Source organism: Aedes aegypti, chromosome 2, assembly GCF_002204515.2.
Source record: "Aedes aegypti strain LVP_AGWG chromosome 2, AaegL5.0 Primary Assembly, whole genome shotgun sequence".
Lineage (NCBI taxonomy): Eukaryota > Metazoa > Arthropoda > Insecta > Diptera > Culicidae > Aedes > Aedes aegypti.
In genome coordinates this window covers 75,419,755-75,442,621 of record NC_035108.1, presented here as the reverse complement: position 1 = coordinate 75,442,621, position 22,867 = coordinate 75,419,755, and the positions used below count along the sequence as shown (strand labels likewise).

At 38.9% G+C, this 22,867-nt stretch overlaps 1 protein-coding gene across 3 annotated transcripts; it reads right to left on the bottom strand.

The window, feature by feature from the left end:
- Positions 1-13,601: 13,601 nt before the first annotated feature.
- On the bottom strand, positions 13,602-21,521 carry LOC5573776 (gamma-glutamyl hydrolase). Of its 3 annotated transcripts, none has more exons than XM_001654753.2 (4): positions 20,881-21,521; positions 15,162-15,647; positions 14,785-15,104; positions 13,602-13,885 (listed from the first exon to the last, which is right to left on the bottom strand). In XM_001654753.2, the coding sequence occupies exons 1-4, from the start codon at positions 21,138-21,140 to the stop codon at positions 13,821-13,823; spliced, it is 1,131 nt and encodes a 376-aa protein (XP_001654803.2). In that variant the 5' UTR covers positions 21,141-21,521; the 3' UTR covers positions 13,602-13,820. The 3 variants fall into 3 exon arrangements, with proteins under 3 accessions (XP_001654803.2, XP_001654804.2, XP_001654802.2); XM_001654754.2 differs by having other exon boundaries at positions 14,851-15,104; positions 20,881-21,520; XM_001654752.2 differs by lacking the exon at positions 13,602-13,885 and having other exon boundaries at positions 14,661-15,104.
- Positions 21,522-22,867: the final 1,346 nt, after the last annotated feature.

Genomic DNA, 22,867 nt, shown 5'->3' with positions numbered 1-22,867 from the left:
CATTAATAAATTAAAAAGTTACAGCATGCACAAAGTGTCAATTTTATAAAATGAACAGTCTTTAATTTCAAAGTTCCATACAAAAAAGTTCCTGGTATTTAATATTGAACATTTGGAATAATTTCTTAAAATTCTCAGATAAATGTTTTGAACTTTCAAAACATGTTATCTGTGTTCTCAAGGATATCAGTGATTTATCTTTTCGATTCAGAGAAAATCTCAAATACCGATCATTCACATGATATGGAAAAAATGAATGCATATTACAAACATTTTGTTTTTGACAATCATTCAGTATTTTCTATCATAATTTTAAACGGAACATGCTTAAAGTTCTAAGCAGTCTAAGATAAAGGAAATCATGAAAATGGTTTAGTTTAGAATTGATTCTCCTTCAGATGCATTAGTAATAGTTTCTTGTTGTATAGTTGTACTTGAGTGTGTTCTTCAAAGGTTATAAGTAATTATTTTCAACTGCTCCCATGTCAGCTTTTTCTAGATTTTCGCTCCCCAATTTCTGTTTTACAAATTTTCGCCCCCTTGGACCTGAAAATCGAATTCGCCCACTTTAGGAATCACTGCTTTAGAGGATTCATCGGGTTATAACTGAAGGAATCCTAGAGAAAACCCTAGTGGTACTCTTGAAAAAAAAAAAATCTATGGATATATTCTTGATTGCTAGAGAAAACCCTGACGGTATTCCTAACAATTCATCGGAGATATTCCAGTGAGCAGTAATTTATGGACAAATCCTGAAAGATATTCCTCTACCTGAAGGTATTCCTGGAAGAAACCATGAAGTTAATCCTAAAGAATCCCTGGAGCTATTCTTAGTAGAATTTTAAAGTTATTTCTTGTGTAGATCGTGGAGGAAACCTTGGACGTATTTTTAGAGGAATCCTCAGAGAAACTCTTGGAGGTATTCTTGGTGGTATTTCTGGAGAAAATGCTGAAGGAATGTAAATTAAGGAATTCCTGGAGGGAGCTCTAGAAGTATTTTATGAGAAATCCTTGTAAATATTTCTGGAGGCATTCAAAGATGTATTCCTGATAGAATCTTTGGAAGATTTCCTGTTAAAATCTTTGGAGGAAATTCTGAACAAATCCCTAGTTGAATTCCTAAGAGAAGGAGTACTAGGTGTAATCCGCGAAATCCCCCAAGAAATTTTAGAGGAGTTCCTAGAGGAATCCTTTGATGTATCTCATAGAAATCCCTGAAAAAAAAAAATTGCCAGAATTTACCAAACAATTTCTGGAGAAAATCCTGGAGAAATTCATAAAATAATTCTTGAAGGAGTATCAGGGGTAATCCCTAATAATACAGATTCTTCAGAGCCTCGAAAACCTCCTCCACTGACCTGCGATCGAATTAAATAAGGCCGATATCGTCCACAAGACCAAGGACCATATGTGACCGCAGGCCTTCCTTAGCCGAGTGGTTAGAGTCCGCGGCTACAAAGTAAGCCATGCTGAAGGTGTCTCGGTTCGATTCCCGGTTGGTCCAGCATCTTTTCGTAATTATAAATTTCCTTGACTTCCTTGCGCATAAAGTATCAATGGCAATTTTGTCAAAGAAAGCTCTCAGTTAACTACTATGGTAGTGCTCATAAGAACACTAAGCTGAGAATCAGGCTCTGTCCCAGTGAGGACGTAATGTCAAGAAGAAGAAGAAGATGTGACCGTGTCATGATAGTGTTATTTCTTTGCTCGCCTGATCTCCTAATATCACCCTGGAGTGCAATGTTGAACAGTGAATTCCAAAGTGCGTCTCCTTGCTTCCATCTAAATTCACACACGACATTGACACCTCGTCTCCAATCCAAACAGATGGTGAGTCTGCTAGTTATACTCCAAGAATTTATCTAAGTTCATTTGCAAGATGTATCTGGTAATATCTGATTCGTTGTCGGATCGGCCCTCCCAAAAACCAGCCTGGTATTGGCCGACAAAGGATTCCTCAAGTGGTCTCAGTCTGAAGGTATTCCTGGGAAATTCCTGAGAACATTAACTGAAAGAATTCCTGAAGAAATTTGTGGAGAAATTCTTGGAACAACTTGGAAATTGCAAGATAGATTCTTGAAAATTTTCTTAATTAATATTTTCATCTGGATGCAGTAATCATGCTTTTGTTTTGTGTGAAAAGCATTTAATTGAGATCATGAGAAAAATTAAGAATATTGTGTAATAAATCTTCGAGCTGTTTAGTGGAATACCTATAATTAAAAGAAAACCCGAATGTAGTACTATACCATTTAATTCCACTAGAGTTTTTTTCATTTATTTAATATTGCAGTGCTTTTATGGCTGTCCTTAAGCTACATGCTCATTTCCAAAGAATTTCAGAGCTGGGAGGGGTCTCGTGGACTTTGCTCAGGGCTCTGTCTCAGTTGGGACATAACACCAGAAAGAAAATTAAGATCATATTGTCTACAAAACAAAAACAAGTGATCAGTGGGAGGGGGTGTGTTTGAGGGTCAACCCTCCCTCCCTCTCCACCTTAGTGGATTTTGGAGTAAGATTTTGGTGTGAAACTACTTGAAATACGAAAAATGCTCTTAAAAGCATGTTTGGCTTATTCAGTTTGGAATATGTGAATTGAATTTTATTTTTAAAATTAAACATTTGGATTTGAAATTCAAATTAGTGAGAGGCTTTAGTGATCACCAAAGTTCTTGATAGTGAGACATACTATTAATGAAATATTGTTCATCCCAAAAATTTTTTTGCTACGTGTCGTGTTTACATTTTCGCCCTCCTGGAGGGTTGACAATTCGGAGGTTCTGTTACTAAAATGATGAAGGATATTTCTCTTCACGAAATTTTACAGGCTTGTCATAGTGACGACCATTAGCATCCGTAAATTGCTGTGGGAGCTTTAAATAACATGAAACTAGTTTTGTTTGAAAAATGACATATTCTCATATTTGGTGGGTTTCCAGCAGGTATTTTTTTTTAAATTTAATTCGTGTAAAATCATACACATTTATGCCTTGAATATGTTCCATGAGTCAAATTTCAAATGCATTTGCCATCGCTAGAGTTACAGTTAACTTGATGATTAAAACTTGACTAAAGTTTGGAAAGAGCTTCAATTTCTAATTGTGACTGAGACTGTTTTAAGTTTATTTTAATACATTTAATTGTTAAATTATATTCAATTTGATTCCTAATTTTCCATCTATTAGAGCAAACTGCAAATATTTCAAATGTTATCGTTCAAAATTAACACTTCTGTTGGTTTTTAATTCAAATTTAAAATAATAAGACTCAGTAACTAAACAGAGAGAGAGAAAAAAAAATGAAATTTTGAACTACAAATATTTGGATACTGATCTTATTACTATTTGATTTAGAGCATAACAAAAGGTTTATTTATATTTTATTATTCTAGTACAAGAACCGCATCAACCTGCTTGATGAAATTGTGTCGTTTTCGTTCAATCTATCATGAATTGTTTCAATAATGAAGTAAAAATGTTGGAATTTATGATTTATTTGATTTTTTTTTTTCAAAATATTTGATTTCGTATTACAAACATTGCAAGGCTTAAGGCTTTTTTTAAGAAAAGTACTGATCTACAAATTGTGACTTTTAATTGTTGTGACTGCACAAAGAACCTATTAAACTGCCAAAGTCTCAATTTCAAAAGAAATTCTTAACTTTATGCAGTTTTTCTATTATTTTGCTGGATAAAAGAAAAACAAAATGATGTGGTTGAACCGTCTTAAGCCATCCCAATTTTTGTAAAAATATCCACGTTTTTGCGTCGTTCGTCTCCCCTGAGCAATTTTCTGGATACGACACTGCAAGTTATATGAAATTTTACATGTAGGTCTATTATTTAATTTTATAAAAATAGTTAACTGAGAGATTATTGATCTATTGAACATAATTTGTAAGCAACCTTATACAGAAAACCAAGCTGTTATAGGATAGACGGTCACTAATTTTGTGAGATATTTCATCCTGCTGCTCCAACAGTTCACGCTGAGCATTAGTGCGATACCTAAATTACTTTATTGAACCTAAAAATTCACCTCGCTCGTGCTGTGTATCACGGGCCAGGTTTACTTGGTAGTGTTGTACTTTTACAACGGCGTGAATGGCACGTCATAAATTCTACTCTCCCTTGTCCACCTCTATGTAATCAATAGACGACCTAAAACCCTTCAAAATGCATCAAAACTTCCACGTCATAGGCGAGAAATGCATAAATTGAGTCCTCGCTACACGCGCAAGCGCACCCCCCATCTGCTCTGCACCGTAGCTCAGCTACTAGTGCGAGGAATTTAAAAGGATCAGTCTTTATGAACACACTTTCGCTACTGCGGTGGTCGTGCGGCGACCGCACTAAATCTATTTATACGACTGTTTGCAAACCAAACGCCGCAAAGAGAAGAAACAAATGGCGCATGTTGCGAAGCGATTTCATTTCCCCTTCGCTTCGGCACGACCGACATCTGTCGTTTCCGAGCACTTCATCCACACGCGGAGGCATCAACACACGAACGGACGAACGAATAGAGTTATCAGCCGATATTTTTTTTGATTCTTTTGCTCTTTGAAGCACAACTTTCAACATGATATTGTGACGAATCTACAAGAGATACACTTTTGCTCTCAAAGACACTTTGGTAGCTAACAAGTTAATGCATATTTTGTAGAAGAACTTTTTTAACATTAATTACGATAATTTTAATAAAATTCATAAAAATACGCCGAAAAATGCTGATTTTTCCGTCACTTTTTGCAAACTTTTCATAATTTGAGCCTTTGAATCATTTTCTACAAAAATCACGTCCAAGAAACTAAGATAGATTAGATCATAAGCTTTCGATTCATGCGCTGAGATTTAATGTATGACGCATAGTTAATTAGATATGAGGTTCCAAAGATGAACAAGTTGAAAATCTTAAAATCGTGAATAACTCACTTAGCAGTGATTTGCGACCCTATGTTCCATGGGCACTTTTTCATATCTCATGGAGACCTATCTACCCTCAAATTATTAAAAACATGGAACCAAACACCCTGTATATCCAATGCCTAGCCCGAGAGCGCATTGTTTTTAGATATAGGAATAGCACACTACACTAGCCAGCAACTGCGCTGGCTGAGGTTTCTATTGTGTGGGCTTCCAATGGGTCGCGACGTTCTCAAACGACCGGTTACGGAACATGAGTCCGTTGCTCGATAAATACTTGTTTTAATTATGAATCGTGGTTTACGGCCAACCAGCCGAGTGGAAGTTTAACAACTACCGAAAAGCTAAACATTACATATAATTTGCAATTGGATTAGATGGACAAATTGATGTGAAGATTTGCGAAAAAGTTACACGTCTTCTCAGTGAGAATCGAACTCACGACTCCCCGATCTCTAGTTGGGGCGCGTTAACCACTACGCCATGAGAGGACTCATGAACGCAGAAGTTAACCTGAATTCGATTTCAGCTCAATAATCACGTGGTCCTCTTTCGCAAAGTGCACCTCTTTCGGAAGAATTAGATGCCCATCCAAACACAACGCTCTCTATATATATCCAATGCCTAGCCCGAGAGCGCATTGTTTTTAGATATAGGAATAGCACACTACACTAGCCAGCAACTGCGCTGGCTGAGGTTTCTATTGTGTGGGCTTCCAATGGGTCGCGACGTTCTCAAACGACCGGTTACGGAACATGAGTCCGTTGCTCGATAAATACTTGTTTTAATTATGAATCGTGGTTTACGGCCAACCAGCCGAGTGGAAGTTTAACAACTACCGAAAAGCTAAACATTACATATAATTTGCAATTGGATTAGATGGACAAATTGATGTGAAGATTTGCGAAAAAGTTACACGTCTTCTCAGTGAGAATCGAACTCACGACTCCCCGATCTCTAGTTGGGGCGCGTTAACCACTACGCCATGAGAGGACTCATGAACGCAGAAGTTAACCTGAATTCGATTTCAGCTCAATAATCACGTGGTCCTCTTTCGCAAAGTGCACCTCTTTCGGAAGAATTAGATGCCCATCCAAACACAACGCTCTCTATATATATCCAATGCCTAGCCCGAGAGCGCATTGTTTTTAGATATAGGAATAGCACACTACACTAGCCAGCAACTGCGCTGGCTGAGGTTTCTATTGTGTGGGCTTCCAATGGGTCGCGACGTTCTCAAACGACCGGTTACGGAACATGAGTCCGTTGCTCGATAAATACTTGTTTTAATTATGAATCGTGGTTTACGGCCAACCAGCCGAGTGGAAGTTTAACAACTACCGAAAAGCTAAACATTACATATAATTTGCAATTGGATTAGATGGACAAATTGATGTGAAGATTTGCGAAAAAGTTACACGTCTTCTCAGTGAGAATCGAACTCACGACTCCCCGATCTCTAGTTGGGGCGCGTTAACCACTACGCCATGAGAGGACTCATGAACGCAGAAGTTAACCTGAATTCGATTTCAGCTCAATAATCACGTGGTCCTCTTTCGCAAAGTGCACCTCTTTCGGAAGAATTAGATGCCCATCCAAACACAACGCTCTCTATATATATCCAATGCCTAGCCCGAGAGCGCATTGTTTTTAGATATAGGAATAGCACACTACACTAGCCAGCAACTGCGCTGGCTGAGGTTTCTATTGTGTGGGCTTCCAATGGGTCGCGACGTTCTCAAACGACCGGTTACGGAACATGAGTCCGTTGCTCGATAAATACTTGTTTTAATTATGAATCGTGGTTTACGGCCAACCAGCCGAGTGGAAGTTTAACAACTACCGAAAAGCTAAACATTACATATAATTTGCAATTGGATTAGATGGACAAATTGATGTGAAGATTTGCGAAAAAGTTACACGTCTTCTCAGTGAGAATCGAACTCACGACTCCCCGATCTCTAGTTGGGGCGCGTTAACCACTACGCCATGAGAGGACTCATGAACGCAGAAGTTAACCTGAATTCGATTTCAGCTCAATAATCACGTGGTCCTCTTTCGCAAAGTGCACCTCTTTCGGAAGAATTAGATGCCCATCCAAACACAACGCTCTCTATATATATCCAATGCCTAGCCCGAGAGCGCATTGTTTTTAGATATAGGAATAGCACACTACACTAGCCAGCAACTGCGCTGGCTGAGGTTTCTATTGTGTGGGCTTCCAATGGGTCGCGACGTTCTCAAACGACCGGTTACGGAACATGAGTCCGTTGCTCGATAAATACTTGTTTTAATTATGAATCGTGGTTTACGGCCAACCAGCCGAGTGGAAGTTTAACAACTACCGAAAAGCTAAACATTACATATAATTTGCAATTGGATTAGATGGACAAATTGATGTGAAGATTTGCGAAAAAGTTACACGTCTTCTCAGTGAGAATCGAACTCACGACTCCCCGATCTCTAGTTGGGGCGCGTTAACCACTACGCCATGAGAGGACTCATGGATATTAGGTTATTTCATTTTTCCATTAGAAATAAGTGTTCTTTTCTAGTAACGCAATATTAGTGATGTTATATTGGTGTGTCGGGTAATAAATTTGCAATGCTATAATGGTTGTTGGCGTAAACTTACCTTACCAGTCAGGCTAAGGCCTAGGTGGCCTCTGCTGTATGTAGGAGACGTCTCCAATCGACTCGGTCCATGGCTGCCCGTCGCCAGCCACGCATTCTGCGAAGGGTCCGCAGATCGTCCTCAACCTGATCGACCCATCTTGCTCGCTGCGCACCACGTCGTCTTGTGCCGGTCAGATTGTTTTCAAGAACCATTTTCACCGGGTTGTTATCCGACATCCTGGTGATATGCCCGGCCCACCGCAGCCTCCCATTTTTTGCAAGGTGGACGATGGTTCGTTCTCCTAGCAGCTGGTGCAATTCATGGTTCATTCGCCTTCTCCACGTTCCGTCTTCCATCTGTACTCCGCCGTAGATGGTCCGCAACACCTTCCGTTCGAAAACACCAAGTGCGCGTTGATCCTCTGCAAGTAGGGTCCATGTTTCATGCCCATAGAGGAGTACCGGTCTAATTAGCGTCTTGTAGATGGTTAACTTCGTGCGATGGCGAACTTTGTTCGATCGGAGCGTTCTGTGGAGTCCAATGTAGGCACGATTTCCAGCAACGATGCGTCTCTGGATTTCTCTGTTGGTGTCGTTGTCGGCAGCAGGCTTGATAATTCTCCTCAACATCATCAGAGTTCGGTGACATACTCTAGAGCAGCGTGCTGCCAGTGCCTCTTTGCGAGGGAGCCAAAAAATGCTAAGCAGCGAGGCAACGAAAAATGAGCGAGGAAGATGCAGCACAAAAAAAAACCGAGTTAAATTCCATCCAAAAAGGGTGCTCTCACAACTCCCCGAGGACTGTCTGTTCGGGCGGCAGACTCGAGAGTTCGTTTGAAGTGTGAGTGATGGTGAGCATCGCAACGAGAGAGAGAGAGTGTCTGAAAAAATCCTCGCATTTTTCTGCACTCTCACTCGAATCGCTTGAGGATCTGTGTTGAAAATTTTGAGTTTATTTTTTTCTCCTCAGAAAAACGGCAAAATCGCCTCCTCTTTGCCTCGCAGAGGAGTTTCTATCAAGCCTGGTCGGCAGTCACCAGTGAGTCCAAGTAACACGAATTCTTTGACAACCTTGATTTCATCATCATTTCATATTGACACTCGAGGCGGGGGCGTACCGTGTCTACTCTTGAGCCCCTCGCTATCATGTACTTCGTCTTCGACACATTGATGTTCAGTCCGATTCGCCTAGCTTCCACTCTTAGTCGGATGTATGTATCCGCCATCGTCTCAAAGTTGCGTGCAACAATATCAATGTCGTCGGCGAAACCAAGTAACTGGGCGGACTTTCTGAAGATTGTGCCGCTCTTCTTATCACACCCTCTAACGCAATGTTGAACAGTAAACGCGAGATGCGAAGGGACTCGAGAGTGTCCCTGATACTCGGACTACGCACATCACTCGCTCCATCGTCGCCTTAATCAGTCTTATCAGTTTGTCCGGGAAAACGGAATTCGTGCATAATCTGCCATAGCTGTTCTCGATCGATTGTATCATAGGCCGATTTAAAATCAATGAATAAATGGTGTGTGGGTATTCGCTGCATTTCTGCAAAAACTGGTGGATGGCGAATATTTAGTCCGTTGTTGCTCGTTCGCCCATAAATCCTACCTGGTATTGCCCAATGCATATAATTTGGGGGAGTATCTTGTAGGCGGCGCTCAAAATTGTGATCGCACGATAATTGGCGCTATCCAGCTTGTCGCCCTTTTTGTAGATGGGACACACGACACCTTCCATCCACTCCTCCGGCAATACTTCCTCCTCCCAAATCTTGGAAATAACCCAGTGCAGCGCTCTTGCCAGTGCATCACCAACTCGCTCGGTAGCATTTCTTGCTCAGCCGCTGAATACCAGAACAGGCGCTGTTTGAGCCGCATCTCCTGGTGAACAGACGCTCGATACGTACCTCCTCAATCTAGCTGATGTCAGAAGAACAACAGTGCCCAGGCTGCACTACCAGCTAAGTACACAACCCTTCCCGAGGAGGAAAGAATAACTCGCAATAACTTATGCATACCATATTTTAGTATCATACCACAATTAGGTATTGTTCAGTTATCAATACCTCATTTTGGAATTATAATGGTATTTGAAAAAATGTTAAAAATACTTCATTTTGGTAATCGGGTTCCAATACTTACAACCTTAATGAGGTATGAATGAGCCCTGCATAAGAGGTAAAATACCTCAAATAATACCTTATGCATATTCTACAAATACCAAGCTGATAATTAGATGAGGTATTGTAATACCTAAATAATAGTTGATGGGTTTTCATATAAAAGTGAAAATTTTCAATAATAGCTCATACCTCCAGCAGTCCTCAATAGCTAACGAATACCAAAATGAAGTATTTTTAACATTTTTTCAAATACCATTATAATTCCAAAATGAGGTATTGATAACTGAACAATACCTAATTGTGATATGATACCAAAATATGGTATGCATAAGTTATTGCGAGTTATTCTTTCCTCCTCGGGAAGTTATCTGGTATGGAGTACCTCAATTTGGTATTCAGTAGTTATTTTCTTCTGCTCGGGTTAGCTGGCGGTCTTTGTCATCATTTGACCCGTGGAAGCGTGAGGTAGGATTGTGAGGACCAGTGTTAAACGCTCCTGCCTAGTTGTCGACTCACCGTTTTACAGCCCAGGCGATAAAAGATTCAGTGAAACCGGCAACACGGACTGACAATGTAAAAGTGTATTAGTATCGGTGTTGCTAGGAGGTCAATTTGAAGACTGCGCGAGTTAAAATATCAAAATCATCGAAGCTGTCACTACGAAAAATGCTGCTGTGAAAATTGTGGACAATTTGAGAAATCAATAGCCTGAACAATGGTGTTTCCGCAAACTTAGGAGCCCAAATGCTGATTTGAGAGATATAAATAAAGTAAGTTATCAGAGGTCAAGTGGAAGAATGTAGTTTAAAAGCAGCTTTAATGACAACAATGTGTATCATATGAGTCGTTTATCATAGCCGTAACAAATAAGAGTAATTCAGCCACGGCAAGCAGTTTGAATATGGTACTGTGTGCTGCAATTAAAGCTGGTTTTGTAGCCACAAAATTATGACTTTACATTTTGCCTGTAGAAGGTTTTGAAATCTGCCAAGAGCCGAATTACAAAATATTATGTTTTGGAAACCTTAAATGTCGCCTCTAACCATTATAGGATTCACGTAACTTTCATAAAACATCAATAAATCCACACGAAAGCCAAATTGCTGTTGAATTGTGACTGGGGTGTTTTGGTGCGAAAACTCCAAATAATGGAAGTTTTTTACATGCTTTGGTCATAATTCATAAACCATTTATAATGTAGCATGATTGTCTTACACACAAATATGCTCATTTTGTTGCGCGACCCTCAAGCACGGCGCTTATGTTGTTCAAGAAGAGCGAGGGTAGGGATGTCCACTAGCTTGGGACACGGTTATGTGAAAAATTTAGATTCTCGCTCCAGTCCATTTTTTGGATTGCATTTATAACTGTTCAGCTCGATCGGTGAAACTATATTTTAGCGCCAGCCGTTTAAAGTTTGTATGGGATTTACTATGGGAAAACTAACTTTTGCAAAGAAAAATCGCTAGAGGTCGCCCATTGTCCTTTATAAAAATTATGAACACAGATCTCGATAGGTATTTTTACGATGAAACACATTGCCAAAGACCGTAAAGCAATCCGAAGCTTGTGAAAAAAGTTATTAGGCATAGACTATTTGGAAATTTTGCCTGATTTTGTTATTATTGTTATACCTTTACGTGTTAATCAACGTCCATTGCCAATAGGTTTTCATTGAATAACTTTTTTCACAAGTGTCGGATTGTTTCGCAGTCTTCGGCAATATTCTGCATCGTAAAAATACCTATCGAAATACGTGTTCAGAATTTTTATAGAGGTCAAGGAACGACCTCTCGCGATTTTTATTTGCAAAACTAAGTTTTTTCATAGTAAATCCCATACAAACTTTGAAATCCCGAAAGACGTAAATAACATGTTTTTTTTGGGAGTGTGTATATTTGGGTCTTAAATTCAAATTAAATCGATTATTCCAACATGCTTCTAGCTTCCATTTTAAATTCTTCGTTTCAACATATTTTCGTTTGACAAAATATAATTTCCTTAACCCTTCAGTCGTCACGCGGTTTGCCACTGTCAGAACCACCACGCTGATGCTGTGTACGTTAAGCGAGGTTTTTTCACCACTGATGTACAAAATACAACAGCGCGACGACTGAAGTGTTAATCAAGGTATCTAGAAGGGAGGTAGCCCAATGTGTCAGATTTCCCATTCCGCCATTTTAAAATGCCAAGTGACAGCTGGCGAGTTTGTTTTGGTTGTTTGGATATCAGATGCATGGCGTGACAAAGTAGGTATAGAATGTTTCTTTTACACCCACATCTGTGTCAGGTCCGTCGCACTCGGGCTCAGATTGGGTACCACTTCTAGTACTGCATTCGGTCCCTCGGTAGTGCAAAAGGTACCCAAGTTTGACACATCGCAGTACACTTTTCACGGCATTCTAGATTACCTTATGAGCCATAAAATTTTGAGCATTTGCAAGGGACATGAAGGTCTTTAATTTGTCTTTGTCTGTGTGGTATACGCGGCAAAGTATCTGAATTTACTTCACTGTGTAATGCACTGATAGTAGAATGACTTAACTTACGAGGTAAAGTTACAAGAATACAACCGTCATCGTCAGACGGCGACACCGTGGCGCATCCTCTCTTCCATCTGTAGACCATCGGTGGTGGGTGGCTCTCACCCGCTGCACTATTCGAAATTTCCACATTTACATGCATTACATGCAATTGTAAACCAATTTTTCATATAATCTGTTTTTCTTCGACACAAAACACCGGAATACTACATTAAAGACGAAAATTTGATTCGCGACAAAATGCTGGAGAAAATTTTCACTTCACTGTGTTTATGTTTGTTGGAATAAACATTCCCTAACAACCCCATAGAAACGGTTGAGTACACAAACCCGCCAGCTAGCCAACTCGCCAGCTGTTACTTCCACCTTCCCCGCAGCTAACCACACCGCGCACCCACTGACTGCTAAGGTCGGTGAACCTGTCATTATAATAATCTTGGTGTTAATCATCCAAACAATAACTTCTGAGCATCGAAAGTATTATGAACTTTGTTGGTAAGTATTGTTTATACACATGAAGTTTGAATTCTGTGGCAAATTATGCAAATAAATTGCCATACAAACTGGCTGAAACCGTCAAATTTTGCTTATTAAGGTGAAGGTGCGTCGAAGCCACAACTCAAAATTTTGAGTGCAAAAATCTGGAGAACCAGATAGTTATTCAGCCTGGAAATTTGATCGATTGTTCATCACCAGCGAATGACCAAACGATCAAGTTTGCATCTCAAACGGTTAAAAATTGTCTAGTTCTCCAAATTCCAGGTCTTGAAGATTGATTGATTGATTCAATTCATCTTAAGGTGAAGAGCTTGAGCTTGAGCTGAAAATCTAATCGTTTGGTCACCACCAGCTAGTGACCAATCGATTAAGTTTTCAGCTTAAACGGATGTTTGGTTCTCCAGATCCGTGCTCTTGAAAATTTGAATTTTGGCTTCGATTTATCTTCAACTTAACCTTAAACAGCTAACCACCGTCACTCTCGTTTACGGCGGATCCAATTTTCGATCGAATCCTAGTCGTTCGAATCCATTCCCCACTTGATTTTGCTAACGTAAACGGGAATGTAAAACGGTTTTCGATCGAACGTAAACAAAAAAAAAAAAAACTAGATGTGCTATGATATATTTGAAAATGGCAATGTGTTCAGCAATCCCAAATAGCGGTATTTTGGTGCTTGAGACAAAAATGTGTTCCGCTGTGTTATACAATTTGTTCTCAGTTTATTTCGAGTCGATGGAACAAACGATCGGACTAATGAATCACGTTTACGCTCGGTAGCACCGATTCGGAAATCAACTTAATTGTAACACTTTATCATGCACTTACCATCCAGGCGACCATGCCTGCAATTACACTGTGTCATCGTTGTCAGAGAAAATTAAAAAAGTGACAGTCAGCTCAAATGAGATAACAATCGAAACGCTCGTCTTGCGTCGTATTGTCATGATCATTTTTTTTTATTATTTTGCATCAAATACAATGTACAGCGTGATTGCCTCCTGGGAACTGGGAAGCAGATAATGTAGCTTGGCCTTAATATCGCAACTACGGGAGTCCATCATCGAAGATCTGAATTCGTTGGCGCATTGAACTTGGCGATTTGGTACATTGCTAGCAGAAGTCGGGACTTTTCTGTTTGTTGCACTTTTTCTTCCTACGTTCCACGTATCTTTGGGCTGGAATGGATGGAAATGATTGGCGTTATCAGAATTTGAATGGTCCATGAAATTAGTTCGGCATGCAAACCTTTTTTTGTGGAATGGATTGTTTGAGTTTGTGAGTTAGATGCACACTCGCAAACTCATATAGGGTGCAGAGCTACTTGGCACTTCCATGATTCACTTTGGCATGAGGGGTTTTTCTCGACCAAATTGCAGTAAGAAGCGTTTTAGTATGACGCATATTGTGGCCAAATATGAGCTCTGTAGCTTAAAAAAAAAAACAAAACCACTGCCGAAGTGAATCAAAAGTGCCAAGAATAGGATCCGGCTCCCTAATCCATTCACCAATTACGACTACTTCAAAGTCTTGTCATGTGAATATAACACAAAGCCACACCGCGCATCTAAACATGCCCAGAGTACCATAATGACAGAGCTGATAAAAGATCTTCTAAGGTCTCTCTATAAGACAAGATGGTCTTCTAAGTCTTTTTTTAAACTACTTCTCTAAAGTATTTTTAGATGGAATTGTTTTTTTTATATATGGAAGGCAAAATAACTTCAATTCCCAAATCCCAATTAATCACTAGTTCGTTAATTCGTCTTTTTGGGTTTAAATAGGGCCATTATACGGCTAATGTAGGATATGCCAGCTGTATAATAGACCTATATTACTACAAAGTGCGACTTAGATTTATCTTTCATGCTACATAAAGGAAGAATTAATTAATTAATAAACTTAAAATTATATTGAGATTTCGAATGGAGTTCAATTTGTGTTAAGTGTTACTAGTTAAGTCATGCAATCCTTCGTTTGTATTAATTTCGTTAGTAATTCATGCAAATTTATAATATCAACAACACTCCAACTACGCATGCAATGGTCCAAACCATGCCATTAGCACTGTACAAACCTATCGCACCGCCACTACCCCCTGGACCTTTGGCCGTCTCAATCGATTGCCGGTAGTCCACATTACCTTCAAACAAGTAGCACTGTTCGAATGACGATTTCTTCAGTCCGGTAAACGACACAGGATAGTTGTAGATCACGTGCCGATCGATGTCGTCTTCGCTTTGGAAGCGATGCCCACTCTTCCGGGCTTCGTTCACGAAGAAGTCCGCAAAGTATTGCGCCGCCTTGACGGCATTCGGTGTGTGGGAGATGTTCTTGTTCTGAACCCACTCGTAGATGTTCTTCTCCGGGTGGAATTGGATACCATAGAATGGAAGGCTGCGAAAAAATACCAGGTTTACGAAAAACAATCATTCGTTTGTAACCCCTACTTACAATTTGTGCTCGATGGTCGAAATGAACTCAAAACCGTTCCAGTCCAGATTGGTGGACATGACCCGCCACTCCCGATCGAGCCCGTAAGCGGTCAGGTTTTGTTCGGTGACGCAAAACTGGTGGAAGTTGGCGGTAACCGCTTCGGAGGCCAATATTTCCACAATGTCGTCTGGAGTTTCGGCGAACATGCGACTCTTCCTGAAGTCCGGTTTGAAATCCAACGGCAGCGCTTGATTGTTGGAACTGCAATGTGCTCGGTGTTCGTCTCCGTTTGCCGCCAGGTAGGTTAGCAGTTCAAAGCCCAGACATGTGCCCCACAGCGGGAAGTAGCCACCCTGAACGTTGATCTCTTCGGCCACATCGTAGATGTGACGACCGGCATCGGCGTATCCGTTGGATTGATTGAACCAGGTGGCCCCACCGGGCAGTAGGATTCCGTTCAGGTTCGGCAAGATATTTTCGTAATACTCGCGAGGTTTATTGATCCTGTGAATTAAATTCAAATTATTCTATATAAAAGTGATCTACGCGATCTAATGCTCCTACTGCAATCAATTCAAACTGTATAAAAATGCAAAAATAGCAACTTTGACAAGAAAAAGCAGAGTTCGGTGACATTTGTTCGGGTGGGTAGCTCAAGAGTTGTTTTGAAGCGTGAGTAAAGGTGAGCATCGCAACAAGAGAGAGTACCAGAAAAAAAATCCTCGCATTTTTTTACACTCTCACTCGAATCGCTTGAGAATCTCTGTTGAAAATTATGAGTTCAAATTTTTCTCCTCAGAAAAAACGGCAAAACGCCTCCTCTTTGCATCGCAGAGGAGTTTCTATCAAGTCTGGGAATACCTGGCCTGTTCAACAATAAGAGCGATTTTTAGCCGTTCAACAATTGACGAATTGCCCTTATCCCAGTGGAGACGTAATGCGGAGAAAAGGAAGAAAAAGGATTACAACAATTTCCTCCAAGCTTGAACAAGACTGGTTCCATAAAGATTGAACACAATCTTACTAGATACACTGGATGTTTTCAAGGGCCCCTTAGCCGTAGTGGTAAACGCGCAATTCAGCACGACCATGTTCGTTAGTTTGAATCCTGCCGGTCAAGGATCTCGAGGACTTGAAATTTAATTGACTTCTCAGATCATTGGAGTATTTCTGACAGATTTTAAAGCATATTTTTATACAGCATACAAAGATTTCAGAAGCGAGGAGATTTCGACGGATTTGGGAGTATTGAATTGGAGCTAGGGTCAGGCGGGGCAAGATGAGCACCCTAAGGATAAGCGCGATTTAAGCCTACTTAAACGTTATTATTTTGGTAAAATTGGTAACCATCCTTATCTTTTACATTATTACTTTGACTTCCAACCATTAAAAGTTTTAAAAAGTGATAAATAGTTTTCCAAATAACACTTTAAAAAATAGCTTTTTTATCATCGGTCAAAAAAACTGCGGGGCAAGATGGGCACCCCCATTAAAAGATGCAATTTACTAAAGAAAACTATTATTTTTCAATGCTTGCAATATCCCAAGATATTATGTGATATTATCTTTAATATCTGATAATATTTATCTTCAACTAGCTTAGTTTTTAAAACTTTTATCAGAAAATAAATAACTTTTCATAAATTGCTAAGATTTTACTTAAAAAACGATTAAATTTGTTGTTTGTTTGTATATTTTTTATCAAAATTGTTTTGTGCAAAGAAGATACCGTAAGTCAAGCTCACAGCTAAATGTGGTTCTATAATTTCACACTTTTACTTTATTTTGAACATGGTGCTCATCTTGCCCCAAGGGTGTAAATTTATTAATATAATCAAAACAATTGAAATATTTTGAAATTTGATAAAAAGTTTTGCTCCTGATTATCTACAGAAGATTATTCTATAACTATACGGCCAAAAACGTATGAATTAATTTGTTTACGCAACAAAAATATCACTTTTAAATGAACAAATCTTATATGAAAAGGTAAATTTTTGGACTTCTATGTATTTTGGACAATATTTACGTTGTGCTGTTGATTTTTTAGCTGAAATTTATGGCCATCATATCAATTTAATGATATTCATCAGAACCCCAAATAATGTATTGAAAAAAATCGGTAGAAACGACACAAACTAGGGGTGCCCATCTTGCCCCGGGTGCTCATCTTGCCCCACATTCCCCTACTGATTTCGCGCTGCAACCTTGGGTAATTAAAACGACTGTTTTAGATTTTTCCTGACGTGTCGACTCTAATCCGAGTCTTCTTCAGGGGGAGAACAGAATTCTCTGCTTTGTTGTTGTTGTGCTTTTGAATGACAACCTTAACCCCCTACAAAATGGAGCCTGTATGGTGCACATAGTCCACAGTACTGACGTACGCACGAGCTTAGTGGCCATGCGGTTAGTTTTATTTAATCGCATCAAGTCAAGGGGTGTGGGTTTGATTCCAGCTACATTCCGGAAATTTTTTCGTCAGGGGTGTATTTCGACTGTGCCACTGAGCGTTACATGCTAATCCGTTAACTAGTTTGGTGCTTCTTCCTTCAAAAGGCAAATCGCCCACGCATTCACGTTTTGCGCCCTAAAAAAATATATTGTTTGCTTAAATCTGCAATTATTTGCTTAAATTTTCCGTGCTGACCATTTCAATAAACCGAATTGCTAAGCTTCAGTGCAGAACGTTGAAAAATCAGCTGGTTTCTATAAAAAACCAGCAATTTAGTTTTCTAAAAATATCAGCTCGGAAAGTTTCAGCAAAATATTGCTGATTTCATCGAAAAAAAAATGATGTGTAGGCATTTGTGCTTATACTGATCTCTAGCGAGAAAAAATTCGATGTACATTCGATTTTTATAATCGTCTGGTTCAGACATAGCGTGCGGTGAATCCGAATTTATATAGGGATGTTCATGTGAAAATGGGTGAGGTACAGTCATATACGAATCAAATCGAATTCTGTAGCCAGCGTTCGGCAGCACTTCAATTTTTCAATTCTTCAATTTCGATGAACCCTAAGATACGTTGAAGAGAATCTACGAACCCTAAGATATATTGGGGGCCAACGTTGAGTACCGCTTGAAAACCATGATTTCAATAGCAATTACCCTGGAATTTCGGTACCTTCAAGTCACCAATCTCCGTGCGACCTGCACATATACAGATTCCCACAGAATATTAACACAATTTTCACAAATTATTGTTTTGTTGGTAAAATTAGATAAAACTGATGAAATGAAGTAGTTCTTGTCACAATGCATTTTGAAATACTTAGTTTATGTAGCCGAAATCATGTGAATTCTATTCAATCATGAGATTTTTTAACACTCTTAGTCAGGGTGGCCACCGAACCGGGAAAAGCGGGAAAAAGACGGGAATTTGAATCCATCGGGAAAAAGACGGGAAAAACCGGGAATTTGAGATGGTCATCGGGAAAATTATTTTGAAAGAACATCTTCAAGCTATAAATCTATAAATCATCAAAAATAAGTTGTAGAAAGTTGATATGGTTGATCATATTGCCATTAAGCATCTGTTATCTTGGACAAATAACTTTTAAATTTTCTTGTTGAAACAGTCTAGTTTGCTGCACTCAAGTTGGTTGGTAATGCTTTGAAATATTTTATTTTTAGTAAGAAATAAATTACTATCAGGGCTTATTTTTTTTCTTTATCTTATTTGACTCAAAGTTTTGAATCAGATATTAAAACTTCTTGCATAAAGTAACATATTGGATTCATTATTTTGTTTAGTTACTTTAGTTTAGTGTGGCTTTGTTTCATCCTCATCCTAAACTTATTAGCTTTAGTAAACTCTTCATTTTTATGAAAAAAAAAGAAAGATTGAAAATTGAAATACTTTAAATAGGGTAATAGGGAACAAATAGGGCATATCTAGACATGTAAATGGAAATGGAATGGTGTTTGTATGTCACGAGTTGGCTTGAGAACGGGACGACTGATTTGAATTATTCTTTCACTTTTGTTTTCTTTAGGGTCTCCGACGTGCTTGAGTGGAAAAATATTTTTGGGAAATCCCTCAAGAAAGCAATTTTGACACTAACTTTTTTTTAAGTTTTTTCAACAATTTGTCATTCCATACTAATTGTACGAGAGCCAAAAAATACAAGGCAATCTTCTACAATATTTTTTTTCTTATTGGACGGAAAAATACCGTTGAAAACTTTGAAATAAAATTTTTGGTGTATTCAATTGAAAACCCGATCAAAGGGTCACTTATTTACGTTCAGGCTCCTCAATTAAAAACCGGGAAAATTCTGAAAATCATACCGGGAAAACCGGGAAAAAAGCGGGAATTTCAAAATGAACTTTTGGTGGCCACCCTGTTAGTAGAAACGCCAAAATTTCACATTTTTCATTTTAACATTAGAGAATAAAATGTTCTATAATTTCAACAAGTTTTCGCCATAGATACTACAAGTAAGATGTATTTCATCGTATGAGCCTTGAGATTTTATGCAAATTTTATTTTTGCTGTGTTTGTGTCGAAACACAAATCGTTTTTCGCGATGCCATTTTTAGTTAGAACTGCATTTTCCTTGTACATATCGTTTGCAGAACTTATGTGAGACATGAATCTTCGGTGGTGTCATCCTTAGCCTTTGAAATCATTGTTTCGAAAAGTTGACAAATTAACGCATAAGGTGAACGCAATTTTTGCAAAACTCTTTACTTTCATTAACTTATGAATATGAGAAAGAAAAGTACCATTCATGATTTGGAAATGTTCCACTAATAAATGATGATACGAACTTTTTACGAGATGAGTCATTCCGATCAATGTTACCCCGCTGATCAATGATTACGGTATTGGAATTTCGACGGAAATTTTGAGATTTCTGTTGGAAATTACACGATTTTATTTATTTATATATTTATCGCCGTCTGAATTTAAAAAAATCCCTGGACTGTATCTTATTCTAAGTTTCTTATTTTATTTTTAAAAACAAACTTTGAAATATTGAAGTCGAACACAACACTCACATTATTGAACACACTAACACATTTATCTAGAGACCTTTCAAAGTGGTGAGTTTTTCTTAAGCTGTTCTCGTGTTGTTTTATTCGGCAGCTCACGAATGTCGATAATTTCGTAACTATTCATTTCATTTAATGATAAAATCCATGTTATATAGTATTTTTGTGAAAGATGAGATTTACATGGAGATTTACATGGAAGATTATAGTTCAAGGGATACATTAACGGTAACTCTTGTTCCTTAGATAAATTTTAACAAGGACTATAAGTCAGTGTTGTCGAAAATAACCTCAGGGTGCCGAAGCCATCATTTACCCTACATAAATTTTCAACAATTTCTACCGAAATCACAACAGTATCGAAATAATCCCATCATACGTAAAAATATCAGTAGTGAATTTCAGTTTTAAACCGTTTGATGAAAATAAATATGAATGGCGATTATATCGGCGAGTCATACGGATTTAGCGATAAGATCATTAGTATTAAAATCATTCTAAGGAACTAAGAAATCCCAAAGCAAGAGGCTCTGTTCATCGCATAACATTTTGCCACTGTTATTCATTCATAAAATCCCAGGCTCCCTATCAATTGCAATGAACAAGCATTGCTAACCCATTTTCAAGTGGAGCAAAACACCGTTGTTATTGATTTCTTTCACCATTATCATGCGCGATTCGTCATCCGGGGTTATGGCGATTAAAGAACGCGGTACTTACTAAAGTAAAGTACTTACCAAACGGGCACCACACGTGCACCGGCACCTTCCACGAACTTGACGTAGGACGCCGCAATGTAGCTTTCGTAGTCCTCCTCGTACTTGGCCGCCAGGGAGTAGGACATCTCCTGAGCCAGGACTCCGATCACGGGTTCTTCATTCAAGGATGCTCGCAGGGATAAAGATTCCTCTGCACTGATGACCGTCGCACCATTTGTCAGTGTCACTAGAAGACTCAAAACCGCCAGCACTACGAATCTGTTCCTGCGCCAATCCATTGCTTTGGCCAGTTTTGAACGTGTTCTATCCTTAGCAACAATCTACAAATGCATGTGCTAGCTGCAGCAGCATATGCGACTCTATAAAAAAATTATGCGAAAATGCGGTACACTCTTGGTGCAGCTGAAAAAGAATCACTCGCGAAACGATGATAAGACGAGACAAGCAAGACGACAAACGCGCGTATCAAACGCCAAGCTCACTCTGAGAGCACCCAGCTAGCTGGATTTGCGTAGATCCCTCCCAGTATCAGTCGAGAAGAGTGTCAATTTTAAATATGATGATGATTGCAGACGTATGCGGAGCCAGAACAACAATAACAACAGCCTGTGCGCGGGACACAATCTCTCTTATCTCGTCCAGGGTACGGGAAGAACAGACGGGACACATCCTCGGCTGTATTGCCATTTCTGCTTTGGCAGTGGCTCCGTACACAAGACGGTTAGGGTGGATTTGATGATGTGCAAAATCATCAATTCAATCAATCACCAATCTATTGTTATTTTGATGTTAATTATTGATTGTTATTAATTGATCACTGTAAACGCTTTTTTAGTCTCTTAGATCACTGGTATCTTAAAACTCGAGTCTATTCATTTTTGAGTTGTTGTTAACCTATGGATGGACTATATTCGGAATGGTTGGTGAGCTCGTTTCATATTATTTTTTGTTTTAGATTATTAGACTAAAGTTCTCGTGTCATTTTTTTTCAATTTTCAGAAACTTCAAAAAAGATATCCTTAATTAACCTCTGGTTTATGATCGATTTCAAATTGAAACGCTCATTTCATCCCATAATAAAAGTATTTTACTGGACTATACCGCTTATTCAAGTACACATTGAAGGAACTCACAACATGAAAAGCGAACTCGATTCTATTTCTATCGAAGATACAAACTATGTTTCACCTAAACCTGGAGAATATTTCTAACTATTTGTACAACCCTAGTGCTTGTTGAGCAACCGTTAAATAAATGTTATGCCTTTGGTGGGGTAAACTATCAGCTGGATTCCCATGTGCGAAGGGTGCGAATGTATATAAAACGCGAATTAGAGGCAAGCAGTTTAAAATGTTCATTGGAATTCTATAGTATCAATATCAAATAGTATGCGATAACGCATGAACACCTTTCAAACTCAAAAGTGACAACATTTTGCTTGTCAATGTTGTATGCTTCCTGTACTGATATGTTTACGGCTGGCCCGTGAGGCCTTTACCAATCCCCTGCTGTCTCACCAGAAGACCATCGTAAAATTGAATTGCTGTTTAGAGTCCCATACTGACACTAGGACGATGATCAGCCGCTTCTAACATGGAGAACAGACGCTCTGATGAGCTACACCCTCCGAAGAGAGGAGCCCCCCTATGATACGCATTGTCCAGTCAAACTTATGCACAACACTTTGGGGAAAGTGGTGCAGTTTGGCCACCTTAAAGAAAAGTCCAGAAAAGTGCTGGAAATATTATGAATCGAATGTTTGCATGATTTCGAACAATTTTTAGATGAATACCGTTTTGTCTCAAATTCCGAACAGACTCATATTCCGAACGCTCGGTTTTTATTTATTTATTTATTTATTTGTTTGTTACATCAACAGGCAAAGTGAGGCCCCAATGATGTTGGTAGTTAAAAACATACAAATCGAGACAGGAAAGGTCAAATCTACAAATAACACATATGGAAGTCAAGAGCTAAAACTTAATCTAAAGCACATTCAAAGTCG

Bases quoted from the DNA above. Each gene is read 5' to 3' on its own strand.
- LOC5573776 (XM_001654752.2), bottom strand. From the start codon at position 21,140: ATGGATTGGCGCAGGAACAGATTCGTAGTGCTGGCGGTTTTGAGTCTT. The intron at 15,648-20,880 runs GTAAGTACTTTA...TTTAATTCACAG, and splicing joins GCACGTGTGGTGCCCGTTTG to GATCAATAAACCTCGCGAGT. The intron at 15,105-15,161 runs GTAAGTAGGGGT...ATTTTTTCGCAG, and splicing joins TCGACCATCGAGCACAAATT to CCTTCCATTCTATGGTATCC.